This window comes from Somniosus microcephalus, chromosome 2, assembly GCF_052327205.1.
Source record: "Somniosus microcephalus isolate GS21.2 chromosome 2, FLI_Smic_1.0, whole genome shotgun sequence".
In the NCBI taxonomy this organism is placed as follows: domain Eukaryota; kingdom Metazoa; phylum Chordata; class Chondrichthyes; order Squaliformes; family Somniosidae; genus Somniosus; species Somniosus microcephalus.
This window is the reverse complement of record NC_140988.1, coordinates 210,670,826-210,688,213: the sequence shown is the minus strand read 5'-3', so window position 1 is coordinate 210,688,213 and position 17,388 is coordinate 210,670,826. Positions and strand designations below refer to the sequence as shown.

The following is a 17,388-nucleotide window of genomic DNA, read 5'->3' as shown; positions in this document are numbered from 1 at the left end:
ACGCCGCTTTAGGGCCCCAGGGAATTTTTCAACTGGCCATAACTCTGGCGCTAGTCCCTCTAGCGCCTCAAAAGCGGCGCTAAGGCTAGTGAATTTCTAGGCCATTATATCTAAACTATTATCAACTACAAAGAATTGTGAGTTTTTTTTTTATTCGCAATATCGCTCAGGTGGTTGGATGTTGTCCCTCCATCTTGTGGATTTGGTGGTGACCATTCCTCTCTGCGGTGTTTTGGTGTGTTCCGCTCTCGTTGTTGTTGCTGTCGCCTTTGGAGTTGGAGTGTGCATGCTTGTGGTTGTTTGATTTGTAGCGCTTGTTTCTGGTGTTGTACTGCTTGTGGTAGCTGGTGTTGTCAATGTTGCTGATGTTGTCTGCTGCTTATCCAGTTCAGGTGAAGGTCTGATGTGGAGTCTGTTCCATCTGTATTGGTTACCAGGTTCAGTCTCTACGAAGTAGGATCTTGGAGTATCAGCTTTTCCAATGACCTTGGCTGGATTCCAGGTTTTCAACACCGGGTCTTGCACATGCACTGATTGTCCATTCAGCAATTCTGGTAGCATCTTTGCATGTTTATCGTAATGTTAGCTTCCTATGATTTGTGCTTCTGCCAGCTTTTGTCTGAAGTCCTCCTGGTCCTGGGGAGGGTGTATTTTTGCTGGTAGTGTCGTCTTAAACTTCCTCCCATTCAGCAATTCCGCAGGTGATTTCATGTCTGCTTTCAGTGGTGTTGATCTGAGTGATAGGAGGGTAAGGTCTTGGTCTTCCCCCATCTCACTACTTTTGATGAGAGTTCTCTTGACAGTCTGGATCTGTCTTTCGATGAACCCGTGTCCCCTTGGGAAACGTGGGGATGAGGTTACTATTTTGAACCCATACTTTTCTGCCAGAGCTCTGAATTCACTCGATGTGAACTGGGTTCCATTGTCACAGATTACCTTTTCCGGGATTCCTTGTTCAGCAAACGAGCTCTTTGCAATCTTGGTGGTAGTTGTGGCTCTCAAGTCTTTCATCCTTCTCACAAAAGAAAACTTGGAATAGTAATCTGCCACTATGAAATACCATTCTTGATTGCACATGAAGAGATCTGCCCCAACAGTGTGCCATGGTCTTGACGGTATTTCACTAGGTATCATCTCCTCTTTCTGTTGTGTATTTCTGGCATATACCACATGCAGAGACCATCTGTTCGATATTTTTGTACATGCCTATCCAGTATACAGCTGATCTGGCTCTCAGCTTGCATTTCTCCATTCCCATGTGGCCTTCATGTATGAGATGGAGAAGTTGTGTCTGCATCGTCTTTGGCACGATGAGCCTCGATCCAGCAAGAAGAATACTGTCTTCTACTGCAATATCGTCTTTAATCGTCCAGTATTGACGAATTGTCGCCTGTACCTGCTGGATTCTCTCCGGCCACCCCTGTATTACTTGTTGTGTGAGTAGTTGCAATTCCTCATCTTTGCTAGTCTCATCTCTGATTTGACTGAGCTTTGTAGGGGTAACATTCACTAGGTGGTGGATTTTTACTGTTAGGCCCTCCACCTCGTGTTTCTCATATGGTGACAATCGAGACAACGCATCTGCTAGCACCATTTCTTTTCCTGGCTTATATTTAAGCGTGAAGTCATAGCTTTGGATCCTTAGAAGTAGTCTTTGCAGTCTTGCAGGCGCTTTGCACAGATTCTTCTTATAGATCTGTTCTAGTGGACGATGGTCACTCTCTATTGTAAATCGCCTGCCATATAGGTATGTATGCAATTTCTCGCATCCGTACACTACTGCTAATAGTTCTCTTTCTATGTTGGCGTATCTCGTCTCGGCTGATGTCAAGGCCTTTGATGCGAAAGCTATCGGCTTTCCTTCCTGCACCAGAGCTGCCCCTAGTCCTCTGGTAGAAGCGTCTACTTGCAGAGAGACTGGTTTTCTTCTGTCATAATATGACAGACTTGTTTCTTTGCACAACAGTTCTTTAAGTTGTTTGAAATTCCTTTCGTGTGATTCAGACCACTGGTATTCGGCGTCTTCTTTCAATAGCTCTCTGAGATTTGTTGTATGTTCCGACATGTGTGGGATGAAAGAACTCATGTATTGGACCAAGCCGAGGTAACTCCTCAGCTCTCTTGTCTTTGGGTGGTTTCATTTCAGCAATCGCCGCAATCTTCTCTGGATTTGGCTTGACTCCCTCTGGTGTATAAATCATGCTGAAGAATTGGCATTCCTTGGCTTTAACTATGCACTTATCTGCATTTAACTTGATGCCAGCCTTCCTGGTACTCTCCATGGCCTCATGTAGGTGCATGTCATGGTCTCTTTCATCTGCTCCATAGATCTGAATATCATCAGCTATTCCTATAACTCCTTCACAGCCTCTGTATGTCTTGTCTATTTTCTGTTGAAAGATATCTTGACTGACCTTTAACCCGAATGGTAGCCGCAGGAATTTGTAACGCCCAAATGGTGTGTTGAATGTTGTCAGTGTTGTTGATTCCTCATCCAACTTCACGTTCCAATATCCATTTCTGGCATCTAGTTTTGAGAAAACCTTGGCTCCTGCCAGTGATGGCATAATCTCCTCTAGCGTTGGGGTGGGATTGTGGTCCCTCTTTATCGCCTGGTTTAGATCTTTGGGGTCCAAACATATTCTGAGATGCCCGTTTGGCTTTTCTCGTACCACAATTGAGTTTACCCAGTCTGTGGGTTCAGTGACCTTTACGATCACTCCCTTTTCTTCCATCTCCTTTAGCTCTCTTTCAAGCTTTGTCTTCAGCTCGATGGGTACTTTTCGTGGAGCATGGATAACGGGCTTTACCTCTGGATCAATGGTGATGTGGTATTGGAAATCTCCGAAACATCCCACTGTATCATCGAAACATTCCGGATACATGTCTATCAAGTTTTTTTTACTCTTGATTTGTGGGCGGTTCTCCAGTGGGGTGTTGCTGTCTATCTTCAGTGGTGTTTCCGTCAGCTCGTGATGCACTGAGATCAATCTCAACTTCTCGCAGCTGTTTAATCCCAGGATCGCTGGCCCCTCAGTGTCGGTGACATAGAACATGCAGTTGATGTTCTTTCTTTTATGTGTCCATTTGATAAAGGTTATTCCGAGTTGTTTAATCTCACTCCCCCCGTATGCTCTCAGCGTGACATTACTTGCCTTTAAACAACTGTTTTTTGGGTAGCCATCTTCTCTCAGGTTTTCGGGAAAGATCTGCTGGTACAGTCTCAATGGGAGAATGTTGCTCTGAGCCCCTGTGTCCAGCTTCAACTTTAAGTTGATGGTTTTGGGCCGACCTTTGATTTTTTTTTTTGATTTGGATGATGGTGTGCAATTCTCTCCTCGGAGTATTTTCCGCTCTGGACATCTCGTGAAGCTGTATCATTATGGTTTCGATGTTTAGTGCATTGTCGTGATCATCATCATCATCCTGCTCATCCATGGCATGGATATTGTGTTTCTTTCTCTGGTTCTGCTGTCCGCCTTTGTTTCTGATGTATGTTCCTCCTTTCTTCGTTCTACACCTCTTTTCCCAGTGGTTTAGTTTGCCACATGCATTGCAGCTTGTTCCATATGCTGGACATTTCCTCTTGCCTGTGTAATCGTGTGGTCTTCCACAATTTCTGCACATGTTTCCCCCATTGTCATGTGCATGTCTTTGTGTGTTGTACTTTTCTCTCACTGCATCCACTCTGTTGTCCGTCTCAGAAGCCGTCCGCATGTCAGCCGTTTGAGAAATCAACGTTTTCATTTGCTGCTTCATGAGCTCTCGCAGTATCTACAGCCTCTGTTATTTCGAGCTTTTCTTTTCCTATCAGGGCTTTTTGTACCTCTACATGCGCTGACCCCCATATTAGCTGGTCCACAACCTTTCTTCCATTTCCTTAAATTTACACTTGCTGGCTTCATTTCTCAGCCTTGTTAGGAAATTGTCAGCTGTTTCACCGGGTTCCTGTCTTAGACTCTGGAATTTGTATCTGTGTATACGGTAATTGGATTTAGGCTCTAGATGGTTGCTGAATTTATCAAAAATTGTCGCAGGGTTTTCCTTTTCGTCTTCAGTCAAACTCCAGCTATTATATAAATCTAGAACTTTTTCTCCTGTCCACAACAGAATGTAACTAACCTTTTCCTCGTTGGTAGCGCCCTTCAGGAAGCTTTTCAATGTAAGCTCACATTTCTGTTTGAACTTGCGGAATGCTTCTACTATATCGTCGGCTTCCCAGTTCATGAGGGGTTGCATTTGCACAGTCATCATTTTAGTTTCCCGTATGATTCACTCTCAAATCACCGCAGACATCGGCACTCACAATCAGCTCATAAAATCACTATTCGTCTTATTCGTAGTTCGGATAGCACAATTTTTTACTCACTTATATCACTGCCACCATGTTGTGTCTCCTTGTGTTCTTTTACTATAAATAATACAGACACTTTTAGCTCATTTTAGTTACTGCTTTTACTAGCTGTATTTCTGCTTTGTTTCTGTCTTGCCGCATGGTGCGGAGTGATACAAGATGTCCGACGCTGCACTGTGCCACATAGCAATATAACTACACCATACCAAAGTAGTTCCATACCAAAGTAGTTCCATTTAACGATGTGATACTATAACAACGCTGCAGTCTGTGTGGTGAAGGTATTCCCACAGTGCTGTTTGGGAGGGAGTTCCAGGATTTTGACCCAGTGACGATGAAGGATCGGTGATATACTTCCAAGTGAGGATGGTGTGTGACTTGGAGGGGAACTTGGAGGTGGTGGTGTTCCCATGCGCCTGCTGCCCTTGTCCTTCTAGGTAGTAGAGGTTGCGGGTTTGGGAGGTGCTGCCGAAGAAGCCTTGGCGAGTTGCTGCAGTGCATCTTGTAGATGGTACACACTGCAGCCACGGTGCACCGGTGGTGGAGGGAGTGAATGTTTATGGTGGTGGATGGGGTGCCAGTCAAGCGGGCTGCTTTGTCCTAGGTGGTGTCGAGCTTCTTGAGTGTTGTTGGAGCTGCACTCATCCAGGCAAGTGGAGAGTATTCCATCACACTCCTTACTTGTACCTTGTAGATGGTGGAAAGGCTTTGGGGAGTCAAGAGGCGAGACACTCGCCGCAGAATACCTAGGGGTCGATTTTCATTAAGCTGTCGGGAAGGAGGTGGGACTACAACTTTTGGGTTTTAGTCCCGCCTACACCGACGGCCGGCCAATCCACGCGATTTTCCATTGATTGGCCTTGTTGAGCCCGCCCAGCGGGCTCAGCAGGCCAATTAAGGGCCACCCGGCAACAGGTGATGTCACAGACTGAAATTTCATCTGTCAAGAGGTCTTGACAGATGAAATATCAGTGTTTCACAGCTGTTTGAAGCTGTCAAACACTGACAGTCTGACTTCTAACCTGAGTCCTTCTACACAGACTCAGTTAAAACTCTCACCGGCAATGAAAGCTGAAGGCTGTCGCTTTTGACAGCTCGCAGCCATTTTGCTTTCAGTGCCGGCTGAGTGATGGACTCCTGAAACCTAGAGGAAGAAAGGCTGTTAAGGTAAGTACAGGTAATTTAAACTTCTTTACACACTTTAAACACACGAAACACACTTACCTTTGCACTCATGCACCCATCACTCACCTGAACACCGATATCGCGACCCCTCCAAGTCCTTCAAACCGACGGCCCGCCTGCTCTAACCTGGCGTGGTTTGGAGCCGTCGGGAATCCTACACGACACCCCTCAAAATAGGGATTAGGCTAAAAACTGCCTGTTAACTACCTGTTAACAGGCGGTTAATTGGCACTAATCCCTTCCCGCCTCGGGTCGGCGGGTCCCAGTGCGGGGTGGGTACCCGCCTTCTTTGAAACTTGCGTGGAGGCGGGTTTTGGGCGGGATGGTGTCGGGACCCCCGAATTCGGGATTTTAGCCCCCCGCACGCCTAAAAGCCCGCCTCACGGCACACTGAAAATCGACCCCCTAGTCTCTGACTTGCTCTTGTTGCCACAGTATTTATGTGGCTGGTGCCATGGGATCTTTAATGTCCACCTGATTGTGCAGATGGAGCCTTGGTTTAAAGTCTTGTCTAAAGTGCGTCGCCTCTGACAATGCAGCACTCCCTCTGCACTGCACTGGAGTGTCATTTTAGATTATCTGCTCAAGTCCTGAGGTGGGATTATCAACCCGCAACCTTCTGGATTGGAGGCGTGAATGCTCCCAACTGACCCAAGTTTGGGAAACAGAAATATTTCAAAATACGTACTTGTTGCAGATCATCTTTATGTTTAATATCTCTCAATAAGTAAATTAAATCTCTGCCGCACTTCTTGCAAAGTTACAGCGGGAACAGCTCCGAGGAAACTCCCGGCCCATGATTAGATATCAGTGTAAATTAGCCAGACTTGAACAACCTTCTTAATGCATGTAACTGGGGGAGGGGATGCAAGGATACCTAAATGTGCACAAACCTGAATGATGGGAGAAGTTCATTATTACAAATATATTATTACCAATTCTTTTGTTTTATGAAGGGGCTCATATCATTACACCACCACCCGACAGTTCAAAACGACAAAACAGTGACGGTGCTTCAGCAGATGAATATGCAAACATTCACCCTGCAGTAAATGAAGCCTCGTTAACACCGCACCATCCTTCAGGTATTTAACCTATTGAACATCTTCCTTAAACTCAATGATTCAGCATCCACAGCCCTTTGGGGTAGAGAATTCCAAAGATTTACAACCCTCTGAGTTTATAAAATATCTCAGTGCTCATCCAGGCCTACTACTGCTTCACTTTACTGAAATAAGGAGTTTAAGGGCAGATTCCCAGAATAAGCACTCCCGGTGAGGAGTGGCACTTGGATGGAGAAATCACAGCCCCACAGCCCCTGATCAGACCCTACGGGTCAAAGCTAGCAGATTTTTGCATGTTGAACTCATTTAACCCAAAGTGGCATAAAATAGCAATGTGTTTGGCACCTGTGTTGTCCTGCATTCTTAGTACTAGACCGAAAACATTCAGGAGTCCCTCTGTGTTGGATCTAATCTATTGCAGGAAGCAGACTAGTTCCACAGCTGATACCAGCACTACTGAGAGATACTGAGTTGCATCCAGCTGATAAGACTAATTTATATTAAAAATGCTGAGTGGATCGCAACGTTCTATTTCAAAATATATATATTTTTTTCAGTTGCAATCCATTTTCCCTGAAACAAAGGATTGTGAAAATGGATGGAAATGAGGCCACTGTTACCAGCCTTTACGAATCATGGAAGGCAGAAAGGAAGCTGTAGATCAGGTCAACCCCCAATCCCCCTGCCCAAACCCCCAATCAAAAAAGCTACAAGTACCTGTGCTTACAGGTGCAGATGGCCTCGCCCGAGTATGATAACACCAGACTCCGGTTCCCCTGAATGAAACCCCAGATCCTCATTGCTCAACACTTCCCCACCTTACCATCCCTCTGTCACGGAACATCACCGCATCCTATTGCTACAATGCTGAAATGAAAGCCACCACCAAACAAACATTCCAAACATAATTTATAAATGATTAATTCCAAAACTACATAACAAGGTCAACTAATCACCCTTGCGCATTCCCTTAATGCCTGTCTTTCATGTGCCTTTGCCTGTCCTAGTGCTCCTACGAAGTGCTACCCCAGTGGCTGCAGCATAGCTGGTGGAAGGCTGCTGACATTCAGTGGGCGAGACAGCTGATGGCCTTTCAGAATGACTTCGAGCAGCTCCGAGCATAGAAGGCCCGGCTGTAGACTGCACCACCTCGGCATGGGTGGCTGCAGTCTGGGCAGGCTGGCTGACAGCCAACAGCAAGGGCACTGGCGGAGTGGCAGTGGTGGGAGTACGAATGCTGCCATCCTGAGAGAGGACAGCAGGTTCGTGCTCCACGGAGCCACTGGCACTCCCTGGGGTGGTGCCTCAGCAATCCTAGTAATCTGTTAGAGGACAGATTGCTGGACTGCTGTGAGACCCTGCAAGCCCCTTTCCTGGTAAACACAGCCACAATGGCAACAGTCTGTACTTGCGTGGCAGCAAGCTGAGCCTGCATGACAGAAGTCTGAGCTTCCACTGCAGCACTCCGACATTGGGTCGAATCCGCCTGTGCTGCAATGGAAGCTGAGACATCGCCCATCAGACCCTACATCATGGCTGGGTCCACAGTGCTCCAAAGTAGTTGCCCATCACTTCCATCCTGGAAATCATGGGCTCCAAGCTCCGCGCAAAGCCCTGTGCAAGGTTTGAGCTGGACTCTTCCATGCTGCATGACAGCGACAACAGGATCTTTGGCAGGCCTGCCATTGCACCAAGCATTTCTGTGTGCATGCCCATCACCCTTCTTCTGAAGGCCGCCCCATTGAACCCTGATCTGACTCCTCTGCTGCAGAACACGTGTGACCTCGCCCTCCATGTAGGGGGCACGTGCCCGACCCTTTCCCCCTGCCCTGGCTGCAGGCCACTGTGCCCGGTGACTCACCATGTGCAGATCTATACTACTAAAGGTGCCATTTTCTGAGCTGGTGTGTAAGATCGAGTGAGGGTGTCTCTTCTTCTCTATCACTCTCTTCCTCTTGTTCTTCTTCCAGAGCTGTTTGGAGTTCTTGGGTATCTGAAAGGAGAACGAGTCACTTGGTTGATTCCTGAGATGAGGGGGTTGACTTATGAAGAATGGTTGAGCAGGTTCGGCCTATACTCATTGGAACTTAGAAGAATGAGAGGTGATCTTATTGAAACATATAAAATACTGAGGGGGCTCGACAAGGTAGATGCAGAGAGGATGTTTCCCCTCGAGGGGAAATCTAGAACTTGGGGGCATAGTTTCAGAATAAAGGGTCGCCCTTTTAGAGCTGAGATGAGGAGGAATTTCTTCTCTCAGAGGGTCGTAAATCTGTGGAATTCTCTGCCCCAGAGAGCTGTGGAGGCTGGGTCATTAAATACATTTAAAGTGGAAATGGACAGATTTTTGCAAGATAAGGGAGTGAAGGGTTATGGGGAGTGGGCAGGAAAGTGGCTTTGAGCCCAAGATCAGCCATTGAATGGCGGAGCAGGCTCAAAGGGCCAAGTGGCCTATTCCTGCTCCTAGTTCTTTTGTTCTCAAGGGTCGGGTTGTGGTGAGGGGAGGGGGAAGGCAAGATGTGCATGCTTACACTATCAGCAGCTTGTAAGTTAGAAGAAATTGTGGGATGCGGGGGAAGTGGGATGTGAGAAATAGGATTAGATATGATCATACCATCATCATCAATGCTTTCAGCCTCGCTGATCTCTACAGCCCCAGGACGGCCCCTCCGATGATATCCAGCATTGTCTCATCCAGCTTGGTCAGGTTCTGCAGCCATAGCTCCTGCTCGCACCGGTTATGCGCCAATTTGGCTTGCAAGAGAAAGGGAAGTGTGTCAGTGAGTGTCATGCAATGTGTTTGGGTGATATGCCTGTCATAAGTTAATAGCTGGCATTGTGTGCAAGGTGAGATGTGGGTGTAAGGCTTGCAACAGTGGTAAGTGTGCGAGGGTGAGGTGAAGCTATGATTGTGAGGTATGAGTCGTGATTGCTAGAGATTATTGGTAGGTCAGTGATGGGAGTGTGGTGCATTGTGAGGCTTGTGGTGCAGTTGGTGGGATATGGCATTTGAAGATGCATTCCCTGACCTTGACCACTCGTGTGAGGTCATTAAAATTCTTTCGGCTTCAGCAATCTGCTCCCACTGCCTTCTTATAGTGTGTCTGGAGTATCTCCTGCCCCCCTGTGTATAGAGGACCTGTCTCCTCTGTTCGACCCCCTGCACAAAGGCCTCCAGTGCTGCGTCAGAGAACTGAGGTGCCCTTTCTCTGCCCTGTTGAGCCAGATGTAGATTCCACTTTCCTTTGCTACACGAACAATGAGATGCTTCTTTCAGAAAACACCTCCCCTTTAGGAAGTGCAGACTGCATATCGCACTGCAGGCTATCTTTAAATAGGGATCACACTTCCCACAATATTGGGCCCCCTACTGAGCGCTGAGCCAACTAGCCGCTCGTTCAGCGCTGGGCTCTCTGCTTCAATCATTAATCAGCAGGCAGTTCATTTTGCATGCTGCCTGCACCACTTTCAGCAGGCGAGGGCAGATCGCGTATTGCGATCCCTGCACCAGTTTTCAGGCCTTATCGAATTTAGCCCACTTGCCTACTTACTACATTAAAGAGGCTCTATCAATGCAAGTTGTTGTCGTTGTTGTTGAAGCACCTTGGAAGATTTTCACTCCATCAAGGCTGCTATATAACTGCAAGTTGCTGTTTTCTTGATGTAATAGGACACCGATTTTTATTTATGCATAAGGCTCCTGCCTGAATCGGTTGGCGCCTCATCTGCTACCAAAACCAATGGCGTTAAAATTGGAAATCGGCGGGAACAGAACCAGAAATGGAGCTGCTCCATTTTAACTGCTCACCCGCTCTGTTCCCGCTGAGTGGGGAAAGTCGGAACCTCCCCCCACACCCCAGTTGTCAGTAAATAGAGGTGAATATATACAAAGCAGAAGTAAGTCTCGGTAAAGGAGAAACAGACTCTCAAATAGAAAAATTGAGCTACAAACATGGTCATATTTTATCAATGCAGACTATTGTACAAAATGCTTTTTAATCTGAGAATGTTAACTAAATGACTTTTTATGGTTTTCTCAAGGAGATGGAACTCATCAGAAAAGCATCTAAGCCTAGAAATTCCAGTCCGCCAAAAACCTGCTGATGCAGCCGCCGGCCACAGTTAACGGCCGCCTGAATTCAGAGTGTAGGCAGCACCGCTATTTTGGTGCTGCCTGCTAATTGAAATTAGTGCAGCACGAAACTAACCATGCAACCCTCTTTTTACAGCTCCACTCTCAGCAGGAGGCCCAATGTAGTGTAGCTGTAGTGTCCCTGAAGCAAGAACAGTGCTGTCTTAAAGCAAGGCTGTAATTTTAGAAAGCAGTGTTGGTCCCTTGATGGGGAACTGCCTTCTAAAATAAAAAAAATCATTTAAAAATAGGCAGTTTTTAGCTCTTAGATCTCAACTACCTTCTGAAAAAAACATTTAAAAATAATTGCGAAATGGCAGTCTTCAGCTCTTAAAGCTGAACTGCCTTCCGCAACTAATAAAAATACTTGAACATGAAAATGCTCCATCCAATAATGAATGTATTTTAACAAGTAAAATGGACTCTTTATCAACGATTTCTAAACAATGTCCTAGAAGGTATTCTGAATGTGTTACATATGCACTGTATTCCGCAGAAATGGCCTGTGCCACATATTCCTTGGTGCCACAAAGAATCAAGAATCCATCTGAACATGGATTCATCTGTTCAATAATGCAGGTATTTCCATTGTATGAGCTCATCCTAGAAAGATATATTTGGATAAACTCATTTGTACTCTGATTCAGAGGCTGTGGGATTTTGAGATCCAAATTATAACCCACACCAGTTGCATCAGCCAGGAAGGAGATGTTCTCCTCTAAACCACCAGGAAGTTATATCCATACTTAGTATTCAGTTCAAATGTAAGCAGTTGTTGCACAATTGTTTTCTTATAGTAAGGCTACAGACTGGCTTTAAGTCGTATGGGCATCAACATCTACCATTTGGGACTTGTGGGCCATGTGCATCCTGACATGGGTGAAAAAGCTACCCTATGTTAAGCCAGTGGTTCTCAAACATTCCAGGGGATCCGCGAAACATTGATCAATTATTCATTGTTGAAGATCCCTGAAAAACTGCAGACTGTAAAAATGAACCGGTACGGATTGGGGAGGAGGCGGGACCAGAGAACGTTCGGGTTCCTTCCAATGACCTCATTGGTGTCTGTGGGTGGAGAGCGGACTGGTAATGAGGAGGCTGGCTTGTAATGCGGCGAAGGGCGACTGAAAAATAGAAAAATTTCATCGGGAGTCGGTAAGTTTTAAAGTTCAACCAAGGGTGAGTTGCCATCGTTCACTGCGAATCTCCTGCTGGCTTTGTGCAGTCTGCAGCAAGGTTTTTATTCGTTGCAGAATGTTTCCCTGAAACATTTGCGTGAGATAATCTTGGATCATTAATGTCGGAGAGTTGAAACTGGGCTAAATCGACCCGAAATCCCGTTATCGCGGCAGCACTGATTTATGTACGGAAATTTCTGGAGAAGTTGCGCGGTGGCGGGAGTGGGGCTGCTGGAGACTTGGGGCCTGTCACGTTGCCTGGCTGTTGGTTTTTTTGGGAGCAGGGGAGAGGAGAGTTCAGGTTCTGGTGTCACTGGCTGGAGATGGCAGAGACTGGCTGAGAGCTGGAAACGCAATGACTTACTCCTGACTAGCTGGGAGAGCCCTGACCGCGAAAAGATCCAGTTTGTTTGATGTGCATGTCCGCGGACGGGTGTGACGCAGACGATCCCAATCACTCAAGCAGCTGTTTGTTTTGGGAGGGTTTTTTCGTCTTGAGTTTTTTTAAATTTCACTTCTTTAGCTCTTCAGCATTGAATTAAAATTGAGGCTTTTGCTCATTTCAAATTATATTTTAAAAAAAGGTTTGTAATTAAAATTCGTAGATGAGCAGTAGTTTTTAGGACGGTACTTAAAATTAATGTAACAAGTAGGAAAGTGAACAGCAGGTGCAGCTTTTAATAAACTATCAAACATCACACCGAGGATAGACAGACCCTGCAATGAAAAACAGGCACCCATCTCACCGATATCTGTTACTAAACACCGGTTTTCTTAAAAGCATTATTAAATGCTCTTTACATGCAGCACCTTCATGTTATGAGTATTATATAGTATTATAATTTAGATGGGGAGTCCGTGATTACCAATCGAGTTGAAAAGGGGTCCTTCAACCAAAAAAGTTTGAGAGCCACTATGCTAAGCAACTTGCGTAGACTGCAGATAGAGACAGCAGATATACAGGTTAACACCAGGAGGCCATGTACTCCCTTCCCTTTGGTATTTTTCCCCTTCACCAGACTACCAGGGATGTGATGGACTCATCTCCACATTGAAAATGCATATCTCTGCCCACACCCCACCCCCCAACAATTAGACAACCAGGGATCAGGTCTAAATTCTAGATAAATATTAAAAGGCACTTCTCCTTGTTTCTGCGTTAACATGGGGGTAACACTTTAGGAAGCACCCCAGCCACTACCAGCACCTATAATAATATCAGTTTTAAAGTCCGGCAGGGAGGTGAACGTTACGGCGGGGGTTTCAGACAAAGCTGTGTCACTAATGGTGGACCAAAGGGAGGAGGGATGCACAAAAGTCAGAGCAGTGAATGGAGTGGGAGGGAACATAAGGCTGGAAGAAGTTCAAAAGGGTAGGGTGAGTGAGGCCTTGTAGAGATTTAAAGATGAGGAAGAGGAATTTAAATTCAATGCATTAGGAGTTAGTGTAGATTAGTGAGGGCAAGGTGAGGGGAAAGCAGGACGTAGTACAGGCAGCAAAGTTTGAAGAAATTGTAGTTTTTGGATGGAGGAGATGGGAAGCCAGCAAGCAGGACATGCTAGAAATCAAGCCTACAGGTGACAAAAGAGTGGATAAGGATTTTGACAGCAGTGGGACTGAGGTAGTTTGAAATCAAAAATAACAACAGAAAATGCTGGAAAAACTCAGCAGGCCAGGCAACATCCGTGGAGAGAGGGGGGGAGGAAGGAATTGAAGGAACAAAGTGTGCTTTTGTAAGAGGCAGGAAAGATAAAATGTTGCAAATGGGAATGGCAAAATCATACAGCATGAAAAATGGGGACAGGGGTTATAGTTTGAAATTGTTGAACTCGATGTTGAGTCCAGAAGACTGTAAAGTGCCTAATCGAAAGATGAGGTGCTGTTCCTCGAGCTTACGTTGCGCTACATTGGAACAATGTAATAGGCTGAGGACAGAGAGATCAGAGTGGGAGTGAAGCGGTGAAGTAAAGTGACAGGCGACCAGAAACTCAGGACTGAACGGAGGTGTTCCGCAAAGCAATTGCCCAATCTGCGTTTGGTTTCCCCAATGTAGAGGAGACCGCATCGTGAGCAGCGAATACAGTATACTAAATTGCAAGAAGTACAAGTAAATCGCTGTTTCACCTGGAAGGGATGTTTGGGGCCCTGAACAATGGGAAGGGAGGAGGTAAAAGGGCATGTGTTGCATCTCCTGCGCTTGCACGGGAAGGTGCCAGGCAAAAGGGAAGGGCTGTTGGGGGTGATTGAGGAGTGGACCAGGGTGTCGCGGAGGGAGCGGACCCTTCGGAATGCTGAAAGGGGAGGTGAGGGGAAGATGTGTGGGATCATGTTGGAGGTGGCGGAAATGGCGGAGGATGATCCGTTGAATGTGGAGGCTGGTGGGGTGAAGGGTGAGGACAAGGGGAACCCTATCATGGTTCTGGGAGGGAGGGGAAGGGGTGAGAGCAGAAGTGCAGGAAATGGAACAGACACGGTCAACGGCCGTGTCAACCACAGTAGAGGGGAATCCTTGGTTGAGGAAAAAGGAAGACATGTCGGAAGCACTGGTATGGAAAGTGGCATCGTCAGAACAGACGCGGCAGAGATGGAAAAACTGGGAGAATGGAATAGAGTCCTTACAGGAAGTGGGGTGGGAGGAAGTGTAGTCCAGGTAGCTGTGGGAGTCAGTGGGCTTGTAGTGGATGTTTGTCGAAAGCCGATCGCCAGAAATGGAGATGGAGAAGTCAAGGAAGGGAAGAGAAGAGTCGGAGATGGATCATGTGAAGATGTGGGAAGGGTGGAAATTGGAAGTAAAGTGAATTAACTTATCTAGTTCAGGGCGAGAGCAGGAAATGGCACCGATACAGTCATCGATGTACCGGAAAAAAGAGGTGAGGAAGGGGACCTGAGTAGGACTGGAACAAAGAATGTTCCACATAGCCCATGAAAAGGCAGGCATAGCTAGGGCTCATGCGGGTTCCCATAGCAACACCTTTAATTTGGAGGAAGTGAGTGGAGTCAGAGGAGAAGTTGTTCAACGTGAGATCAAGTTCAACCAGGTGGAGGAGGGTAGTGGTGGATGGGGACTGGTTGGGCCTCTGTTCAAGGAAAAAGCGGAGCGCCCTCAGGCCATCCTGGTGGGGGATGGAGGTGTAGACGGATTGGACGTCCATGGTGAAAAGGAGACGGTTGGGGCCAGGAAACTGGAAACTGTTAAAGTGACGGAGGGCGTCGGAAGAGTCGCGAATTATAGGTGGGAAGAGACTGGACAAGGGGTGAAAAAATAGAGTTGAGATAGCAAGAGATAAATTCCGTGGGGCAAGAACAGGCTGAAACGATGGGTCTACCGGGGCAGTCCTGTTTGTGGATCTTGGGAAAATCTTCCGGTCGCCTGTCACTTTAATTCACCGCTTCACTCCCACTCTGATCTCTCTGTCCTCAGCCTATTACATTGTTCCAATGTAGCTCAATGTAAGCTCGAGGTGTTATATCCATGTATCTTAATGTTGTGTCCTTCAATAATCAGACAACAGACTGCAGGGAACGATCAACAGGTGTTTACTGAATGAGGGTTACTCTAGAACTAACTATACAGATCACTACTCAGGGTTTATATACAGGTGTGGTCACTGCCGGTACTACAGGATACAGGAGCTGTAAAAAGTAGTTCTCCCCCTTAAAGGTACATACATTACAATTCCTCCCCTTTTAGATTAACAGTACCATAACACTCATTTAACAATTAAATATCAAACTAATTACAATTAACACTTTTAACATGCAACATTAACTGAAAATAGTCTATTTATAAATTCAGTCTTTGGGGAGGCTTCCTGATTCTTTCTGGATAACGCCTTTCCCGAGTGTCTCGCTCTTGGTGCGGAGGCGATTCTAACACCCTGTCGTCAGTTGATTCATCAGCTTCCAATGCTATTGTTTCTGAGGTAGATGCGACCTGTACGTCGGGTTCCTCACCAGGTACGTATGGCCGAGACATGGGGTTGACTCGTTCCTGTGACTCTAGGATCTGGTCAGCATGGCGTCTCACAATGTTCTCCCCAACATCCACTGTGTACATTAGTGGCCCCTGCCGTGTGCATATTGTTCCTGGTTGCCATTTCTCTGTTCAGTAGTCGCGGGCCAAGACTGGTTGCCCTACATTGAAGCTCCTTGTTGGCTTCTCATTGATGTGCTGGAATTGCTTACTCTCAACATCTCTTCGTACATTTGGTCTGAGCAAATCCAGACGAGATCTCAACCTTCGGTTAAAGAACATCATGGCCGGGGCCTGGTTGGTGACTGCATGTGTCACATTTCTGTAGGCTAACAGGAAATTGTCCACCTTATGCTGCAGTGGAATGTTGTCATCGCACATGGCCTTTACTGCTTTTTTAAAGGTTTGTACGAACCTCTCAGCCAATCCATTTGTGGCTGGATGATACGGGGCGGATGTGTAATGCCTTACCCCATTCATTTTCATAAATCTTCGAAACTCTTCGGACACAAACTGTGGTCCGTTATCAGAGCAAATCTGCTCTGGCAAGCCGTTCCTGGCAAAAATGGTCCGTAGGACTGCAATAGTTTTCTCCGTGGTGGTGGAGGACATTTTGATCACCTCAGGCCATTTCGAGTGCGCATCCACGGCTATTAAAAACATTGAGTCCATGAATGGACCAGCAAAATCAATATGCACCCGTTGCCATGGAGATGAGGGCCACTCCCATGGGTGTAGAGGGGCATGTGGTGGTGCATTTTGGACCTTCTGGCATCCTGAGCAGCTCTTTGTCAGGTCCTCGATTTGCTGATCGATCCCCGGCCACCACACAAGCCCTAGCAAGGCTTTTCATTTTCACCCCTCCCAGATGACATTTGTGAAGCTCATTGAGCACTCTCTCCCTTAACTTGGGTGGAATTACCACTCGGGATCCACACATCAAGGTCCCCTGGCATACTGACAACTGTTCTCTTCTGGATGAGAATGCTGGCAACAGTGAGTCGCCATGTGCTGGCCATCCCTTCACTGTCAAATCATATACCCGAGACAGTGTCGGGTCATTTCGGGTCTCCTTCTCTATACCAGCGTTAGTTACTGGCAAGCATTCAATTATAGTCGAATGAAATATTTCGACAGGATCCACTGCTGGTGCTTCCTCCGCAGTAGGCAGTGGCAGGCGTGATAGCCCATCAGCGTTTCCATGCTGTTTCGTGCCCTTATATTCGATTTCATATTGGTGCGCCCCTAGAAAAAGGGACCATCTTTGTAGCCGTTGCGCAGTCATCACCGGAACGCCCTTCTTTTGATTAAAGATGGAGACAAGTGGTTGATGGTCAGTCAGCAAGGTGAACTTCTGCCCGTGCAGATAGTGATTGAACTTTTTCACTCCCCACACTAGGCTGAGGGCCTCCCTGTCAATCTGGGCGTAGTTACGCTCGGCTGAGGTTAGTGACCGAGACGCAAAGGCTACTGGCTTCTCCGAGCCGTCCGGGAATTTGTGC

General features: G+C 46.7%; 1 protein-coding gene across 1 annotated transcript in view; it reads left to right on the top strand.

Annotated features, from left to right (window-relative positions):
- LOC147123196 (uncharacterized) overlaps positions 1 to 17,388 on the top strand; it is a 90,962-nt gene that overhangs the window by 57,721 nt on the left and 15,853 nt on the right. Inside the window, exon 8 of the mRNA XM_085965614.1 lies at positions 6,496 to 6,624. Within this exon, the coding sequence (XP_085821740.1) occupies positions 6,496 to 6,624 (129 nt within the window). The remainder of the gene's footprint in view (positions 1 to 6,495; positions 6,625 to 17,388) is intronic.